At 30.8% G+C, this 18,632-nt stretch overlaps 1 protein-coding gene across 7 annotated transcripts; it reads left to right on the forward strand.

Moving 5' to 3' along the window:
* Positions 1-345: 345 nt before the first annotated feature.
* On the forward strand, positions 346-17,499 carry LOC116425240 (monocarboxylate transporter 12-like). Of its 7 annotated transcripts, none has more exons than XM_031972683.2 (12): positions 346-563; positions 642-782; positions 7,230-7,371; positions 7,512-7,614; positions 10,687-10,813; positions 11,798-11,941; positions 12,075-12,202; positions 12,888-13,022; positions 13,184-13,469; positions 15,193-15,348; positions 15,665-15,856; positions 16,099-17,499. In XM_031972683.2, exons 3-12 carry the CDS (start codon positions 7,364-7,366, stop codon positions 16,263-16,265), a joined length of 1,446 nt encoding a protein of 481 aa, XP_031828543.1. In that variant the 5' UTR covers positions 346-563; positions 642-782; positions 7,230-7,363; the 3' UTR covers positions 16,266-17,499. The 7 variants fall into 7 exon arrangements, with proteins under 7 accessions (XP_031828543.1, XP_031828547.1, XP_031828541.1 ...); XM_031972685.2 differs by lacking the exon at positions 346-563 and adding an exon at positions 904-1,024 and having other exon boundaries at positions 748-782; XM_031972687.2 differs by having other exon boundaries at positions 346-782; positions 7,230-7,394.
* Positions 17,500-18,632: the final 1,133 nt, after the last annotated feature.

Raw genomic sequence — 18,632 nt, forward strand, 5'->3', positions numbered from 1 at the left:
ACTGACATTAACATGTTACTATTGAGTACGTACAAGACACTTATGAAAAATTGTCTCGAAATTGCGTTCACTGTCACACGAATTCGCGAGAAAATTTCGACAACAAGTGCATATTGGAATTGAAAGTTCATAATGCATTACTAAATTTCGAAAGCGTTCGATTAAACGATCGACGGCGGAAACTCGCTACGCACTCCCTATGATACCGATAATGTGTCGCTTCTCGTTTTCAAGCTTCCTTTTTTCTCTCCTCGTCATAATGGAGCGATCTTCCTCCGAACGACAACAAACAGTTCAGTCATCGTTTCCATGAGAGGAATTCAGCCATTGCGATCGGAAGTTTCGTTTAGTTAGTTTCCACGCATGGAAACTTGCTCGATTATTTCATCGACTATTGAACGCCAATCATTATGCGCCTCCTTTCATTGCATTTTACGTAGCAACATTGTGCTTTCTATAAATCGAATGACTAATTGGATGTTTTTTAATACGTCGCTTTTCCGAACTCTCATAGACACAGTGAAAAGGATCCGTGACCTTTATTTTGTCAGGTCACGTGAAATGTAAACATTTCGGATTTTTAAAAGGACGACGACCTGTGATTCATTGGATTTCTTTTTGAATTATGTTAATATTTTTAGTGGAATCACCGGAGGCTGATAACCGCCTCACTGATAATGAAATATCGTCCGGTCGCGGTAACCCACGAGCATTTTCGTAGCCGTGTGTATAGTCACCAGCTTGAAAGTGGCCTGTGTTGTTCGTTGCGGTCGCCAATTGCTGTGAGTAATTATCCGTGAACTTGACCGAGACTTTTCATTGAAATTCGTATTAGGATTTTTTTATTCTTTCCCTGCTTAATAAGAAAAACTTTTGACAATTCTGACAATCAAGATATTACAGGTTTCCGTTTAATAGTTATTAGAGTTGGTACAGTGTACGTAGTCGTTTGAAATGTCTGTGTAGAGAACTTTTATTCCAAAACGTTTCTTCAGTTTTCGTTAGAAAAACCGAGGATGTTCATGTAAGTATCGATTTTCTATCTCAATGAAAAGAAATATTTTTTTCATTCAAAGTTTTATCAAGTGTCGCATGATATATAAATATTATCAAGCTTTATTAAATATTCCATCGCGAATTTTAAATAATCAAGTATGAGTAATACTGAAATATTCGCCATCTGTTCATTATCTAATATGATAAAAACCATGACAAAACGATGTAAACATAAGATTAATTTATAGTCATGCCAATTCGAATTTGTCACATAGCCATGGATTTTTGTAAACTCGCAGGGTTTGTTGTGCTGTCTGAAATAATAATGGGTAAATAAATCATCATTTTATCCCTGATATTTCCATTTCACTTTGACCGAATTACTTTTACCTGTTACTGGCATGTTAAAGCTAAACGAATGCTGTTTACATTGAAAGAAACGTTTCATTTTAAACACGACATCGTTTCTAACCATTACAAAGTTTCCAAATCATTCGTTGAAATTTTCTTTACAAAATGAACTTCCAACAGGATGAGCGATTTCGACAATCTAAAAAAGAAGTAAACATTAAAGTGTATCATGTTTGGAGCAGATGTTGTTGCAAGACGTCTAACAATTTACATTTTATTGTTAGAAAGCAATGTACAGAAATCGAATACAAACTTTTCAATCAATCAGAAATCGTGACGTGTCAATGACTGATTTCAATATTACAAAATAAAAATTCACGCATTGCGTATTGTGTCCTCTGAAATCAGGATTACGATATGTGATAAATAAAAATTCAGTATATTCTGGGCAATAGTTAAAAAAAAATTAAAATTCATACTCTGGAACTTCATGATTAGATAGTTCTGTGTACGGTATCTCGTAGCAGCCGTGTTATTATTGTTTAGAAAATGCATATTAAATTTATTCGAAAGTTCTGTCCACAGTTTAAAAATAAAATAGAGATTTTATAGAGAGATACTTATGGAAACACAAGCGGAACACTCTGGCACACTTAGATTTTCAATAAATATATCATAAAATAATCATTCGACCTTAGATTAATTTATCTGAAATATAAAAAGTATATTCAATGTGAAATGTCACTGTTAGACAAAATTATCAAATGAATTCTATATTACATTAAAAATGTCTGCAGATTAATATCATTCACCTGAACTTGAAAATTCTAAACATTTTTTACAACCCGAAGTTGTTAGAATAAAAATATTATAATGATTCTTTGTTACAAAATCTTTTGTTTTTTTTAACCATGATTATCGTAATGTTCATGAATCTTTTAATAAATGTTAATTACGTAATGAAAGATATCCAAAAAAACTTACGATCGAAATATCAATTTCATTAAAAAGTAAAATTGAAGATGATTTAAAGTTGCCATAAATATTTAATGAACACTTTTTGCTTTTAAATCGGGTCATACAAATCACTTTTACGCAATTACTACTTATGGCAAGAAGAATTTTATTTCAGTACTGGAATTTTTTCCATCTTCAGTCAAACTATCTGCTTATATCAGTGACGTAGTTTACAGGTAGATTAGCATTTAAGTATAGTATCATGTACTCTTAAGACATCAATTGTAATGCTCACTTTATCGGTTATCTGGTCACGCAAAATTTCACGGAGTGTAGGTAAGATATTACAAGTAATATCGAAATAAATGTTTTATTGTAAGAGTTTTAATAATATCTAATAATACTCATATGATATGCAAGATATAGTAAGAATAGTAATATAACTTCATTCTTAAAATAATATACAATATGACATGTTCTGAATATATATTTTATGTTGGTTGGATTCTTTAAATAGTGGAATTAAGAATTCGAATAAGGAAAAAGCACGAAGATGAAATATCGTAATGGTGTAACGAAACGAAATAATGAACAGAACATTTTATATACAATTACGTTGGAATACAATTTAGTATTTAAACATTTAATCCTAAAACATTCGTAATCAGGCACAAAAACCTAATTTTATCTCAAAAGTACATAATACCGAAGTTATCAATATCCAGATCACAAATTATATGTCAACATATTGACAAAAATGTCTGGTATTTTAATATAACGCTTAGATCATGAAAAATTCTGAAGATCACGGTAAAAAAACATAGCGGTATTCTATAAATGAAAAAAATTACTAGTAATTTCCAGAGAAGTACTTGTTCCAGTGTAGTTAATGCAGAATTCCATTACTGTAATTATACAAATATCAATATGTTTCCTCGCCGCGTATTATTCTTGTTTCTCATTGGTCGTAAAAATTTCAGAGATTCCTGATGCATTGAAAATGATGTAAACTGCTATTTGTAATCAGTTACCTCCACAAGTTGTGGAAGTAAGTCCAGGAACAGTTAGGAATAACAATCTGGTACTAATAACTATAATTCAGGGTTTTTTCAATAAAAATTATGTATACAGGTTTTTCTATTAAAAATAGACAATAATCAATAAATATTAGTAACGTGAAAATTTCGAACACTTTTTCTGCTTTCTAGGAACAAAGTTAACGTAGCATCTTGTTTGCATGTAGATAACATATACATACTCATTTTTCACATCGTCTTTGTATTTTCTTTCGCGTGAAAATATGTTTATGTTATCAGCGCTATTACGTAATTGTTTTGAAATGAAAAGTGTAAAGATTATTCAAGGTCTAATAATAAAATATGGTTTGCCTTGTAAAATGAAGCTACATTTACAAAATAACGGAAAACGAACAAAAATATATGAAAGCTCATTTTCTACTGATAATTTTTTTACGTTATTAAACGTGTCTATATTTGTGAATTTTGTTTAAATATTAGAAGTTGTTTAAAATTCATTATTTCATTTTCTTTAATTCACAAATTGATGAAAAGTGATCAGAAGACTTTCCCCAATACTATCGTTAAATCAATAGCAGTTCTATAAATGATTTCAAATGAAAAATCGTCGAAGCCTTGTTGACAGCTTTTCATATTATTAGACATTCGTTCATTAGCCTTTTTTCCATCAAGAAAACAGATTTATCTGAAAAGAAAGGAAAACAGTACGTTGTGGAAAAATTGTTATCGTTTCATGAATCATTGGAGACATTTTTGCTATACTTCCGGAATAATAATTAAACACGAAATGCTTTGTTAATGAGGAACGTAATCATTCTTACACCTTTCACATTATAAGTGTCATGCAAAAGGTTACACATAAGAAGTACAAGATTATTTCTGTTGTAATTGAATAATACAGTAAACGAATAAAATTATACTGTTATATATGCATAAATAATTAACTGTACTTAATCTTTTTTTATAGAAATACATTTCATAATTATAGTAACCATGAAACAAGGCATATTATTGTATTGTATTGATTAGCCTTATAGTTCAGCACTAATAGAAAAACATTTCAATTATAAAGTAACTTTAGTAACTAAAGCTGATTATGCTACACTCTAAATGAAATTAGAAGATGATAAGCTACATTTGGGTTTATTAATAAACGCAAAGAACATTTTATCAGTAAACAATAAAATGTTTTTTTCCCCTTTAATACATCCGTGTTTTAATTATATAAAGCGAGCCTAACAATTAAGCTGAATTATGGGTATGTTCCAAGTGAAGTTCAGAGAGTATAATTTTCTGATATTTTTATACTAAATATTTACTAATCTTCAATATGAATTTACTGTATTATATTAAATATAAAAGTAACTTAGTGAGATAGTACCAAAACATAATAATAAAGATCCATATAATAATATATTGTGTAATTATTAATATATTATTATAAAAATAAAATATCTATTATATTTCTTAATATTTTTACCTAACGTTGTACCATTTTTTTAATGTAAATTGGTTCGCTGAATCGCTTTGGGTATAAACGATGTATGTAATTTATTGGTGTAGTCATGATTATTGTAAATTCAAAGTCTGAGAAACGTACACGTACTAACATACATATGTGTAATACGTATGTCACGCTACGTTGAATCATTACGTCACTAATAGTGTGTTGGCCACAATTCTTACGTGCAATTTACGTGGAAGGCTTGAAGAAAAAAACTATGATCAATTGTGTAAGTGTTATGTGTGGACAACTGTATTGAAAAAACTGTATAAAAATGCAGCTAAAATCCTTTAAAATAGAGTTACAAGACGTATAATTTATACCAAAAGAATAAAGTATTTTTTAGGTGACCTTATCATTAGGCAACATCGTCTATTTACAGATTAATTAAAAAAAATCGATTAATTTTGTAAGAAAATATAGTACTATTTAAATCGGAGTCCAATTACATTCTGTCTACGAATTACGAATGCAACGCGTCGTAACATAATGCAGTTTGTTATGGAAAGCACGTCATATTTTAGTAAATAAATTTGTAGAACCGTTAAAACTTTCTTCGGTATATACCATAATATCTCAACATGAAACACATGTGACGTGTACTTCTTGTCCTTATACCCACAGATATCTGGTACGAAAACAATATGAGATATATTGTAAATGAAAACATATACATATATATTCAAGGGTGAGTGAATAATCATCCGGAATAAGGCTATAGCTTTTTTAGTGAGATTACATTGTGACTTATGCCTGCACAGCTAGATGTCTCTCTCTTTCTTTGTTTTCCGCATAGTTTTAGCTTAATAGTTTACACTCGCCATTCGTTTAAAAAGTACTCTCTCCCAGTTTTATAATTTATTTACTTCCTACCCTCATGAGTTTACAAATTCTAGTAGACCCAAGAATATATATTTTTTATATTAATTTGTATACCTAATATCTATTTATTCAGTACAAGTATTTATCACAAGTCTTACTCGGCGTTATAAGGCAACAGATTAATGTGAAGATTGTATTAAAAGCTTTCTTTGTATCTTATCCTGAGAGATAGTTATATTTTAATTTACTTGGTCTACGAACATAAGCAATGCCTTCTAATACATATATCGAAGACTTACAATTAAACAATGTTCCAATGATAGATGGAAAAAGGTACATACCATTCATTATCTTCCATTCAAAAACATCTCATTTGGGGTACATGGTAGAACTCATGAAACAATTGACCAAGATAAAAATGCTTTTTATCTCCTTGATAGAAGACTATGATAAAGAATATTGTAGAAATCTATTTCTATTAATGCTTTAGTATTGTATCAGTTTTTTGTAATCGTACATGTTGATTACATTGACAATATTTTGTTTGAACGTACATTTGTGTGTGAGCGAAGGTTTGAAAAAAATTAATGTCGTAAGTGTGATTGCGATGCTTATTGCAATTACTTCAATTCTCGCAACATCATCAGAATATAAGGAAAATTAAAAGACTATTAAGATTCAAGAAGCCTGAACAACTATACTCTACAAAAATATAAACCTATAATATGTTATATTTTATCGTCATTTTTACATTTTCATGAGATGTTCAGTAAATGAGAAAATGGTTTCCAACTTCTCTGCAGGTATGAAAATCAGAAATAAATATTTTATACTTCAATAGCAAATTTCCGTGGAATAATTATTAATCATTGTTTACGACTATGATAATCCTTAATGTGCAAACGCTAATTAAACTATTTGATAACGTGTTGTAACCATTATTTTGTAAACAAATGAAGTAACGTTCTCATTTTTCGGAAAGATTGAGTTGTTATTACCAGAGAATGTCAAGGGAAGCAACTGAAATTTTTTACACTTGATCGAATATTTCTTTCGAGAGAAGTACATCGAACACAATCTAATTAATTAGTTATACTCATGGCCAAGCAATTCAAAGAAGTCACGTTATTGAATTTCTCTCGACAAATTTACCTTTTAATACGGTTACACTGCAGTTCCGACATTTAACACCGACGAGTTAAGTGAGCTAATTTCGAACGAGCATGTTGAATCGACATCAGTAGGAAAAAAGTTATGTCATCTGATTAGTTAGAGTAGATCGTTTTACGCGAGCAATTGCGTCAAGCATCAAGACCTGAATGATCAACCGTGTAGAAACCATTTAAAATCACGTAGGGAAGTCATTTCGATGGTTTCAAGGAAATAATTTATTAATAGATAATTACAGAATCAAGGTAAAGTGAATTAATTAAGACTATTAAAATTACACAAGTTCGTATCTAGGTCGGAATAAGTTTGCTTCTAATCGCTCTATTGATCGTGAAACCACGAAGATTTTTGGCGCCAGATGGATTTGTGGGTAATAGAATAAATATTTGCAGGTGTGTAGATTTCCATGGGCTGGAAGAACAAAGAGGGGCAGGAAAGAACGAATCGGTTTGCCGTCAAGTGACAGTGTCTCATCGGCCATAACCGAGGCGAGAAGCAAGGAAAACCGAACCAGTCTATCGGAATTATGTATCGGTTCGTTAAGCAGTGAATGAAACGTCAGTAATTAAACTATACGTCGCGATATATGATAGCAATCGCGAAGCACGTTCACGGACACTCGACTTCCCACCTGAAGTATTGTTAAATCGTTGATCAATCTCGATCTTATGCAGGTCAATAGTGATAAAAAAGATGACAAACGTTGGAGATGTTAAGAAGAAAGCACCTGACGGCGGCTGGGGATGGCTCGTTTGCCTTGGCACCAGTTTAATAACGGTAATTATTCGTTTTTTTTTTCATGGAAATATGAAATAGCATTGCCACCGAATTATTCCTTGCCTATACTATTTTATGCACATGGCATAGATTTTTTAAATTTGTAAATGAAGGTGAGTAACTTAAATTCAAAATCTTTCATTAAATTATGTTTGAATTATAATTATATTATATATTCGATGCTCCGTTTCTAATTGAGATTAATTTGGAAATAACCGATACTGACTTTTCATGAGTATAGTTATTGGAAATCTATTATGTTAAACACAATTATTAATATTTATATTAATATTTATATACAATAATTTATATAGACAGTACTTTCTATATAAAGATATAAATAAACGAATTCGAAAATTGAAGAAAAATTATACAAGGCAGTAACCCTTCGACTCCAGTGTACATTTGCATATGTTACTCTCGAATAAATTTGAATTGTCTGAGAAAATGTAAAGTCTTATGCAAATACCCGAGCTCTTATGTTTTTGCATCTTAGTTCCACTTTTCTTGTCTTCTTTATTTCCTTTTGTGATATGCATACTTACGTAAGATGTTAACATTCTTATGTCACTGATTGTGAATACGTATTGTGTTTATTTTAGATCTGTTTTCACTCTCCTTAATGTCTCGGATTCATTTTTACTGACCCCTAATTCGCCAAACGGTATTAGTTTCAGTCATTAATAATCACTAATAAATGCTTGAAATAAAATAATAAATTGTAAGAAATTTTAGATATAAAGATTCTTTATCTTTACAACTTGTCGAAAAATGATTAAAATAATTCATTAATCAGTAAGAAAATAATGCGGAGGATAACTATTAACCATTCAATAACAAGTGAATTCAGAACTTTTGTTTATGTAAACTGACTGTCCGTTAGGCATTATTAATTTTTGAAATTATTGATTTTGCAATAATATATTAATCACGGTACATGGTATAAACCTACGATAAATTAAATTTTTATTCGTTAAACAGACATATGAGAATTAATTATGTTTTTGTAATTTACACAACAAAATATAAAAATTGTTTTTTCATTAACATTGAATGTAATTGTCACGCTTTAATATTTCGTAGATAAACCTTCATTTCTTCATTTCTAAGAACCGCGACACACCTTCGCGACATATACTCGATAAGCTGAGCACATTTACTAACAGGTATTGAATTCCATCCATCTTGTATAATAGCACACAATTCTTCAGTATTTTTCGGCTTTTGTTCTCTTATACATTCATCCATTACATATTAGAAGATTATACCATCCATTTCATTGTGCAAATTATTTCATTCAAATTAGTTGATTTATAACCCATTAGTGTTAAAAATGAAATTCGTAACATACATAATTACATTGCATCATTTAAAACTGTTATGGGAACTCTCGAACCAGAAAATTTCGAATCATTGCTCACATCATACATTCAATTTTCACCAATGAATACAATAGAAATTGTCTATAATGTTCAACCACAGAAATTTATCCATAATGCTGCGCTAATTGATAGATTACGACCCTATTACGGCCCTACCCTACGTCTCACAGATAGTTTTTTAACAGATTCGAATCGATTGTATCTAGATTTCTTATAAAGTTAACTCGACATTATTGTTTGAATATCCAGGTTAAATGTTTCTTTGCAAAAATGTTCTTAAATTGGCAATACTGATTTAATAATAGTGCTTCTTTTGTAACAACGCATCCTCATTATTTATCTAATCACGACAAGATAATTCTAATACATATCTATCGATCGAGAGCTATTGACATTTTATTTTAAACATTAACCGCAAATTAGATCCTTTTCTTGAAATTGCCAATAAATCCTATGAACAATTAATAAATCGCATTTTCGAGTTTTCGCTTTCTAAGGAATGCAGCCTGCTGTTCCATAGCATTTAACTTATTATATGGTTTAATCGAAAACAATAATGGATATGCTATAATGATAGTCCAACAGAAACTTACAGAAATTTTCTGATATGGCATCGATTTCTGCGCAGCTCTTCTACTCATCGTCTTTGTTTTGGTGTAATAATTCTTGTTCTGCGCAACGCAAAATTATTGCAACACGTGCAATTATCCATGAGTATTCTGACTTGACAATCCATGAGTATAATGCACGCAATTTGCGACGAATCTAAAAAATTGGAGTGATACTTCATTCCTCATAATAACCGGACACTTCACTGCTAATATATAAGGTGTTTCATAACGATGGTTCAACCCAAAAGACTGATTCTATAAAAAAAATGAGTTTGAAAACTCGAAATCAAATTCTTTATTATAGATTATTTTACATTCAAAAATAAGTAAAAAAATGTATAACTAAAATGTTCGATTTGGAACTTTTCTTTTGGAGAAAAGTAAGTTTCGACTAGAATTTTCAAATGTCAATCTTTTCGCCATATTTTCAAACTGGATCTTTTTCATGCCGTAGTTTCGAATTCTTCAATTCTTTCTCATTTTTTATTTTCCAAAGCAGAAGATTTCTAACGAACGAAGTTTATTATCATGTATTAGAATATAAACGGCTGAAAAATAAAATATTGACACTAATATATGCTTTTTACAAGGGTACATTAAAAAGTAACAATAATATTAGTACCAGTGTATATTTGATAATATAATATAAAGTGTAAGCAAATATATGTCTGCCACTGTGTATCATATGTCTAAACAAATGTAAAATTATAATGTAAAATTATTTTTATAACGTAGTCCATATTCACGTTTATGTTTCGCAAACTGCGATAAGAGATATTCACGTACCGATTGATTTACATATAGTATTTAATTTGGCACATCTTATCTCAACCAGTTGAGTCAACATTACATTCGTAATAAGACTAAGTTTTCTTTTCATGTTAACCAACATCTTTTAATTCTATTTTTATTCGAAAGTGTCTTAATTATTATTACAGTATTAGTTATATTATTATTATTATAATAGTATTATATATATATATATATATATATATATATATTAAATATAATTATAGTTATACTATAGTGCTATACACATCATTATAAATATACTTGTAACACTATGCTGTCTTCTTCAGTTATCGTTGAGGTCTTTGGATCCATCGTTTGGTCTCCTTTTCCATGACCCTTTGGAAGAACTGAATATAGATTCTACAGGTGCGTCATTAATAATGAGCATCCTTGACGCCATCGTCAATTTTTCAGGTAAAAAACTACACTTTTGTAATTTTCGTCAATTCAATAATAACACAGTTGAAATACTCTTTGATCTAGCTGTTAGAATATATACAGGGTGTTTCATGCAACTGTGTCAGACTGTAACTTCGTTACCGTTGCAGTTACAGAAACATATCAAAGGAAAAAAATGAATAGCTTAAATAGTACTATTTTTGTAGGACCACGTTTTGTTTAGTAATACATTGCTGCCTTGTCAATTTGTAATTGCATCACTTTTTTAAATAGAAACGTATATAGTGTTCAATAATAGTGATCGCTTTGACTCAGTTATGAAAACAATCGAAAAGCGTTATCAAAGTTGTTTATTGTATCATGGAGAAACATTTGAGCACCTTATTTCATAAAGACATTTTTCAAAAATATCTCGGTAACCAATAAATTTGTCATCACAGTAAACTAATACTTTTCTTATGTGGAATGACAGGAGGAATTTATCTATCTAAGAGAAAAATACACATTTCTATTTAAAAAACTGGTGCAATTTCAAATTGAAAATACACTAGCGTATTTCTAAAAGTAACGTGGCCCTACAAAACTAGTACTGTAACTACAATTGCAACGAAGTTACAGTTTGAAACAGTTGCGTGAAACACCCTGTATACTTAGCTCATCAGATAAATGTATACCTTTTAACACATTAGATTCTTTTTATGTCATGATACAAATTCGATTTTGATAAATGAATATCTCAGTATTAAATAATAACATTCAATACCTAAATATCTGATTCGTTTTGAACTGTTTTGATAATTTTTTTCAAATTCAATCTAAATCTTTTCGAAAGAGAAATACAGTGAAACAAACATTCTTTAACGATTATGTGTTTTCAAATGTTGTGATAAAGAACGGAACGAATATGATACAAAGTACGATGAGCCATAATTGAAAACTGTCTCGAATGTAACTGCGAATTTTTCTTTTGAAAATAATATTGTTTTTCCTTTGTTGCAGGTCTTTTTATAGGGCCGTTATTGAAAAGATTTTCTTACCGAAAAGTTGCTTTCTTCGGATCCCTTCTAAGCTGTACTGGACTGATATTAACATCCCGGGCTAATAGCATGCTCCACATTATATGTACTTATAGTATTTTAGGAGGTATGAAATAACCAATACGATCCTATAGCAAATATATTGCAATAATTATTGCAATGGTGTATTAAAATACTCATGAAGTTTGTAAAGTTACTTATACATTAGTATAACTATACATATAAGATACACTTTCCAGGTCTAGGAACAGGTCTAGCGATAGCTTCGTCTTTTGTTGCATTGAATACGTTTTTCGATAAAAAGCGAGGCCAAGCAGTCGGATTTTCCATGGCAGGAACCACACTAGCTATGATGCTAGTGCCACAGGTATGAAATGTAGAAGATTATTAACTTGCTTATTTAAAACATCTATTATTTGCTGATTGAAAATTCGCATAAAATGTGAAACAACAAATATATGCAATACCTATGCTATGATGCTATTGCCACAGGTATGAAGTCTAGAAGATTATTAACTAACTTATTCGAAGCATCTGTTATTTGCTGATTGAAAATTCACATAAACTGTGAAATAAGGAATGTATGCGATACCAGTTGTACACTCGACTTCATATAAATTCCTCGGCGAAGCTACCTTCGCCGAGGATAAAAGTATCAAAACGTTTTATCATTGACATTCTGTCTAGAGGTCACAATCTCAAATATGTATTATAGAGACACGTGTAATGTATATTATTCTTAGACATGTGTGTGCGTATATCAGATGTACGTATATTAATTCGTAATGTGGTCAAGGTGCCAGGTGTATTTTGAAATACTGACAACACTCTCCAATATGCTGTTAAAGTTTGTCAACGTTATCATATTTACTGGTATTTTGTAATTGAATTACGAAATATTAAAGTTTCCATTACTAAATTGTAATTAAAATGATACCGATGTAGAAACAAATTGAACGTACTACGTTCAATACAGTTGACAATATTATAATTACAAGAATTCAAGAAATTTGTAGGAGAGAAGAAAATATACTGTTTATATCTATTAATAGCTGATACACGTTCTTCTGGATTCCTATGGATTCCGAGGAGCTATGCTGATCATAGGGGGATGGGCACTGCATTCTGTAGTTGGCGCTTGTCTGTTACGGCCTTTAAAAACCGACGATGAAAAAGCTGTTAAAGAGGTAACCAAATAATTATTATCACTAAAATACTTCTATCTTTTTCCAGTTTATCATAAATAAGGTAAATAGGTGAAATCGAAAATAATAACGAACTATTTTGCTGATATATCGTTGAAAACACTTGAAATAAGAATTAGTTATCACAGTTTCATCTCTGACAGATCGCTGATAAACCACACGAAAGCGATACACTGTTACAAAAGAATAGCAATGGAGTGACAGAAGAAGTAAGAAATGACGGAGATCCTTCAAAAACCGAGACTCCGATAAAGAACGAAGCGAAACACAAGAAAAAGCGTGAGTCATATCTGAGCAAGATAAAGGAAACCTTGGATTTAGATCTTCTTAAAAATGGCGTTTACCTGAACGTGATCATCGGTTTAAGTTTGTATTATGTAGCTGAATCAAATTTCAAACTGATGACTCCATTCTTTTTATCTAGTATAGGTATGTAACATTTCTTGATTAACGAATTATCACCGTAACGAAGGATGTTCGTAAAGCATAATGAGATTCTGATGAATACTAGAAAATCTTGAAGAAAGATAATCAAATTAAAAAAATATTTTTGTAACTATTATTATCAATACACATAAATCTTACGCGCTGATAATAGTATTATCATTTCTTAATATTAAATATTTAACTATTTTTAAATAGGGAAATAAATAAATAGGAAGGAAATCATTTCGTTATTTAGCATTGAAGTTGATACGTGAACACTACAAACATAAAACTGAAATTTAAATTATTATTAACTGTAATAATTTAAATATTAATATATTTATTATTCAGTTTTATAGTCATCTAGAAGAATTGAACACGTTAGAAATTACTACTGTTACGTACTATTATTTTTCTTCGTATTTGTTCAGCTTTACAGTGATAAAAGAATAATTATCCTGTAAAACAAGAAGCTCTTCATGTTCATATGATATCCTCGCTACGGCACACAGTGGAACGAAACCTGAAAAAACGCGACAAATGGTTGAAAATCGATCGTAAAATTTTCAAATAGAATCACTCTTGCCATTTTCTGTTAGATTTCAAGAACGTGAAATATTTATTCTATAATTAAATGCGAAGTAGACTTCTTTTAAATGCTAATACAAAATATGAAATGCAATAATTTTGCACTTATATTAGTATAATACACCTGATCTTCCATTTACGTGAAATGTTTTTACGAAATAGTCTTACGCGAACGAAAATCGCATAAATAGAACCAGTTGGTACAAAGGAAAACAAAATATTCTATGTTTTGGAAATACATATTTATTCACATAGGTTAATAACAAATAATAATAATGACATTTCAGAAAATAAAAGTAAATTTTGTTCGTTGTCACTATCGCTACTGTGCATAATTCAAAACATGCAACAGTTTCCTTTTAATTCGCACAGGTCCATCATCCTCATCGTTTGAAATATTTGGAGGTTAGTCTTCAGATTCATTGTTAATGTTAATCTTCTCGGGTGATTTGTTCTCAAACATTCCTTTTGCTGAGTTTTCATCAATTTCCCGATATTTGTTGCAACATCTCTGTAAATCTCGTACAACACTAACGTGCTTGAACATCGCAGAATAATTTATAATCCGGCTTGTAGAAAACAAACATTATGAACTTTCTTTTTGGCGTGAGTATTATTGTTCACAAATTCTAGAAAAACATCTGTCTTCTTTGTACGCGTAAATTCAGATCGCGCAAATTAACATCAAACATAAATAGTACCGCGTAAATAATATTATCATTTACCAGCGTAAATAAGAAACTTGCGTAAAGGGAGTGCCACGTAAATAGAGGGTCAGGTGTATTCTGTTCCAGTAACATTATTGAAATATTTGGATTAGCAATAATTTTGAAGTAGTCTTAAAGAATACTATTAAAGGAATATTATATTATCTGTACATACATCGGAAGTACTGGTAAACGAAGTGCTCAACTTTCTATTTTCTTATATAATACGTGTTTGGATTTTCAAGAGTAAATAAATTGTTATACATTGTCTGTAGAAAATATAATGTAATTGAAAATTACACATGAATAAGGAAACGTAATCATTACCATCGATTTTTCGACGATTTATCGCGTTTTTTCGGGTTTCGTTCCACCGTGCGACATTGTTTAGGACTTCGGTAGACACCTCGAAGGAACTTAATGGTCGATAGGAATGTCAAACGTGGAAGTCGCCTTTTGCTTGTCGATAACAGCATTTACTGACATTATTGCTCGAATTGTACTGCCAACCATCTTCGATAGATTAGGATTTAAGAAGAGATCCGTGTTCTGGGTGTTCTGTTTTCTGGTCGGCATTGGACGATCCGGTAAGTTTTCCGTCAAACAATACCGTAGATCGACAAACTACTAAAAATTCATCGAATAATGGTCGAAAACATAATTACCAATTTTTAATTGTAAAAGTACAATTTTCGAAACATTATAATAGTCTCTAAACACGAATTAGTTTGTCACATTAATGCAAAATAGCAAAAAAAGTTCTTGATTGTTTCAAACAACAAGCAAGTGTTTACTCAAATGTCAAACTTATGATCCCCTGAACTTAGTAAACGTGAGATAACCTTAACCATTCATGTCAGATCTTCTCTTTGTAATTTTCTGTTTGTTCTGCAATTTATGCAGTTATGGCAGCCCAGTCGAAAGGAATATGGATGATAGTGACCTTCGTGGTAATAGGATTCTTACGTGGCGCCACTTTGGTTAATTTAAATCTTAGCGTCTCTGAGTGTTGCACGTTAAAAAAATTGCCAAGTGCGTTTGGAATGTTTATGGTATCCAAAGGCGTGTTTGTTATAATAATGAGTCCTTTTATCGGTAAGTTTCATGGCTTAATCACTTTTACATAAACCCTAGTACACAGAAAGTTTCACCGAATCAGTTTATAACAATTTCAGAAAATGTTAGATTCACAGAAAATAATTTATAAAATTTTCCTAAATAAACAACAATAAAAAATGAAATGATTTGTATATTGAACTGTGTCTATAAAATGATAAATAACCACCGTGACAACATGTAACGAGTAATGCATTTTACCAGATATTATCTGTTCTCAGGTTACATCAGAGATGTCAGCCAAAGTTACAGCCTTTGTATACACTTCATGACGCTGATGATAAGCGTTACCTTCATCACATGGAGTTTGGAATTCATTTATACTGCATTTAGAAAAAGAAGATCACATTTATCTCAGAAGAACAGAGCGAAAACCGAAGAGATATAATTTTCACATCTAAGTAGTGAGGTAGTGAGAAATAAATAGTCAATGGAATCATTAATGCAATCACTCGTTCTCGACATTTCTGAATGTTTGGTATTGCCATCGCTACATTTCTCTTAGCATTTGTTTAATCAAGTTGTTCCGAATATATATTTCAACAGAACATAGCGACGAAATGTGATAGTTTAACACGTCAACTATTCACCGAGTTTCGTACGCTTTACCATATACATAGATACCATATGCGATAGAATTTAGACGAATAATTCTATAAATTAACGATTCCTTGTCGTTTTTCATGACCTTGAAATACGCTGTCAGGAACGTAGCTCTAAGCAAGTATTTCTTATACATACATGTTACCGCCGATAGACCTTAGATTCTTAGATATTCGCAAAAAACTTTCACTACTATTTAGAAGTGTCGTCTAGAAGTGTTTTAAACAACTTTTATACTATAACTCTCTATAACCGCCACGCGGGCTTCACAAAACAAAAATGGAAAAAAGTGACATGGTGGTACGCATTGATTTTGAAAATTTCCCATTAAATGCAGAATCAAATAAACCTCATAGTATACATTTTACTTCATTATGACAATCTAACGAATATGTGAAATATGAAATAGCATGTTCTTAAAGTAATCTTTATTATTACTGAAATCTTTATGTTTATTTCATGGTACTAAATCCAGTAGTAAGGAGTCTTATTTTAACACTTAGGCAACCGCCTAAAAAGAACTATAAATACAACCTCTTTTATTATCTTCAATTGAACTCATTCAATTAATTTGGTTAAAAACTTCGTTTTGTAAAAGTAAGAACCGTATTTGATGAATTGCGAATAATCCCACTTCAAGACTTCGTAAACAACAAAAGAAAAGATAAACAGAATAAAAGGCAATACGTTGCTAAGTGGAAATTGGGAGATCTCCCCATTCGGTTGGTTAAGTGTTAAATATAAAAAGTTAAAAATCAATTCAACGCTCTGACGATCAAATGAAACAAACATTCAGAAAGTGTATTTAATCAATTTAATCAATGAACGGCCCGAATGTCGCTTTTTATCCTGTTCAACTGATCTCGTACGAGAAAAGCCATGGATACGCGAATAACGTGGTTACTCCCGTTCTGTTTCTCTCGCTAGATCTCTTATACGAAAACCTGTTGACTAATAAGCATAAGTAGAAATAGTTGAAATAATTCATAATACGCTATGCCAATGAAGTAATATTATCATAATTTTACTGTACAGTCTTATTTTTCGAGAAACCCTTCATAGATTTCTCATTTACAGAGGCGTGACCCTCCAGAAGCGAAAGTTATCATTGAAACTTTTAGAAGTAATATGTAAATTCCGCAACAGCATAAATGAAAACGTTGAATGGCGTGAATGTTCTGACACTCAATGTATAAATGGCGCCACGGGGGTCATCAATGACCTCCAATCAAATCAGTTACAACAGTTCATTCAATTAAACGATAATACTCATAAACTTTACGATTTTATTAATGATGTCATGTACACCAATGGCATTCGGCAAGATAAATACGCAGAATACGATAATACGGTACCGTTGAATTGTTTCACATATTTTACCATTATACACAGAGTGTTCATAAAAATCGGGCATACGATTTTTCAGGCATTTCCATCAACGCATGTTTCAAACAAAAGTTGTTTTTACCCTCAAGTTAGAGCTATAAGATTAGGAAAGAAAAAACCAAGTCATTTCAAAACATCAAGGTGACCTTGATTTTATTTTAAAGTAAAAGTTTTTTAACAGTTTTGCATATTATTGATTGTAGCTCACTTTAAATGCAACAACTTCTGTTTGAAACTTTTTTTGATTACACAAACGAAAGTTTTTTTAACGTGTACGCCAATTTGATGAATATACTCTGCATATACATTTTGTTCATTGAAAATTTCAGCGCCGTCGCAAACATAGCAAAATTGTCTGACATTCAATGTTTTAAGAATGCATTTTGTTATAATTAGGTATAATTATCACCAATGATCATTGACGCATCATAATGTATTCGATTGGTATTACAATGACTGTTGATTAACATACGTTTTCTTTTATATCGTTTTCCAGCTATTTATATCATTGACATTATTATTATTAATGACAGTTGTCGTTAATGTTTAAGACATGATTGAAATTATAAGTGTATGATATGTTATATGATATGTATATGAGGCAAGTTACAAATAACTATCGTTACAGTTGAGAAAGTGACTATCAGACTCTCTGACATAGATATTAGGCACAAGTGATGTTTAGGCTATGTGAAGAAAAGGTCAATAAAACAAAGGAACGTAATTGTAAGGTCAGTGGTTCATACTGATCGCATAGTCAATATAA

The sequence above is a fragment of the Nomia melanderi genome, chromosome 4, assembly GCF_051020985.1.
Source record: "Nomia melanderi isolate GNS246 chromosome 4, iyNomMela1, whole genome shotgun sequence".
Taxonomy (NCBI): Eukaryota; Metazoa; Arthropoda; class Insecta; order Hymenoptera; family Halictidae; genus Nomia; species Nomia melanderi.

Coding starts and splice junctions, on each gene's coding strand:
- LOC116425240 (XM_031972681.2), top strand. Junction 10,814..11,797: donor CGCCATCGTCAATTTTTCAG/GTAAAAAACTAC, acceptor CCTTTGTTGCAG/GTCTTTTTATAGGGCCGTTA. Junction 13,023..13,183: donor ATGAAAAAGCTGTTAAAGAG/GTAACCAAATAA, acceptor CATCTCTGACAG/ATCGCTGATAAACCACACGA.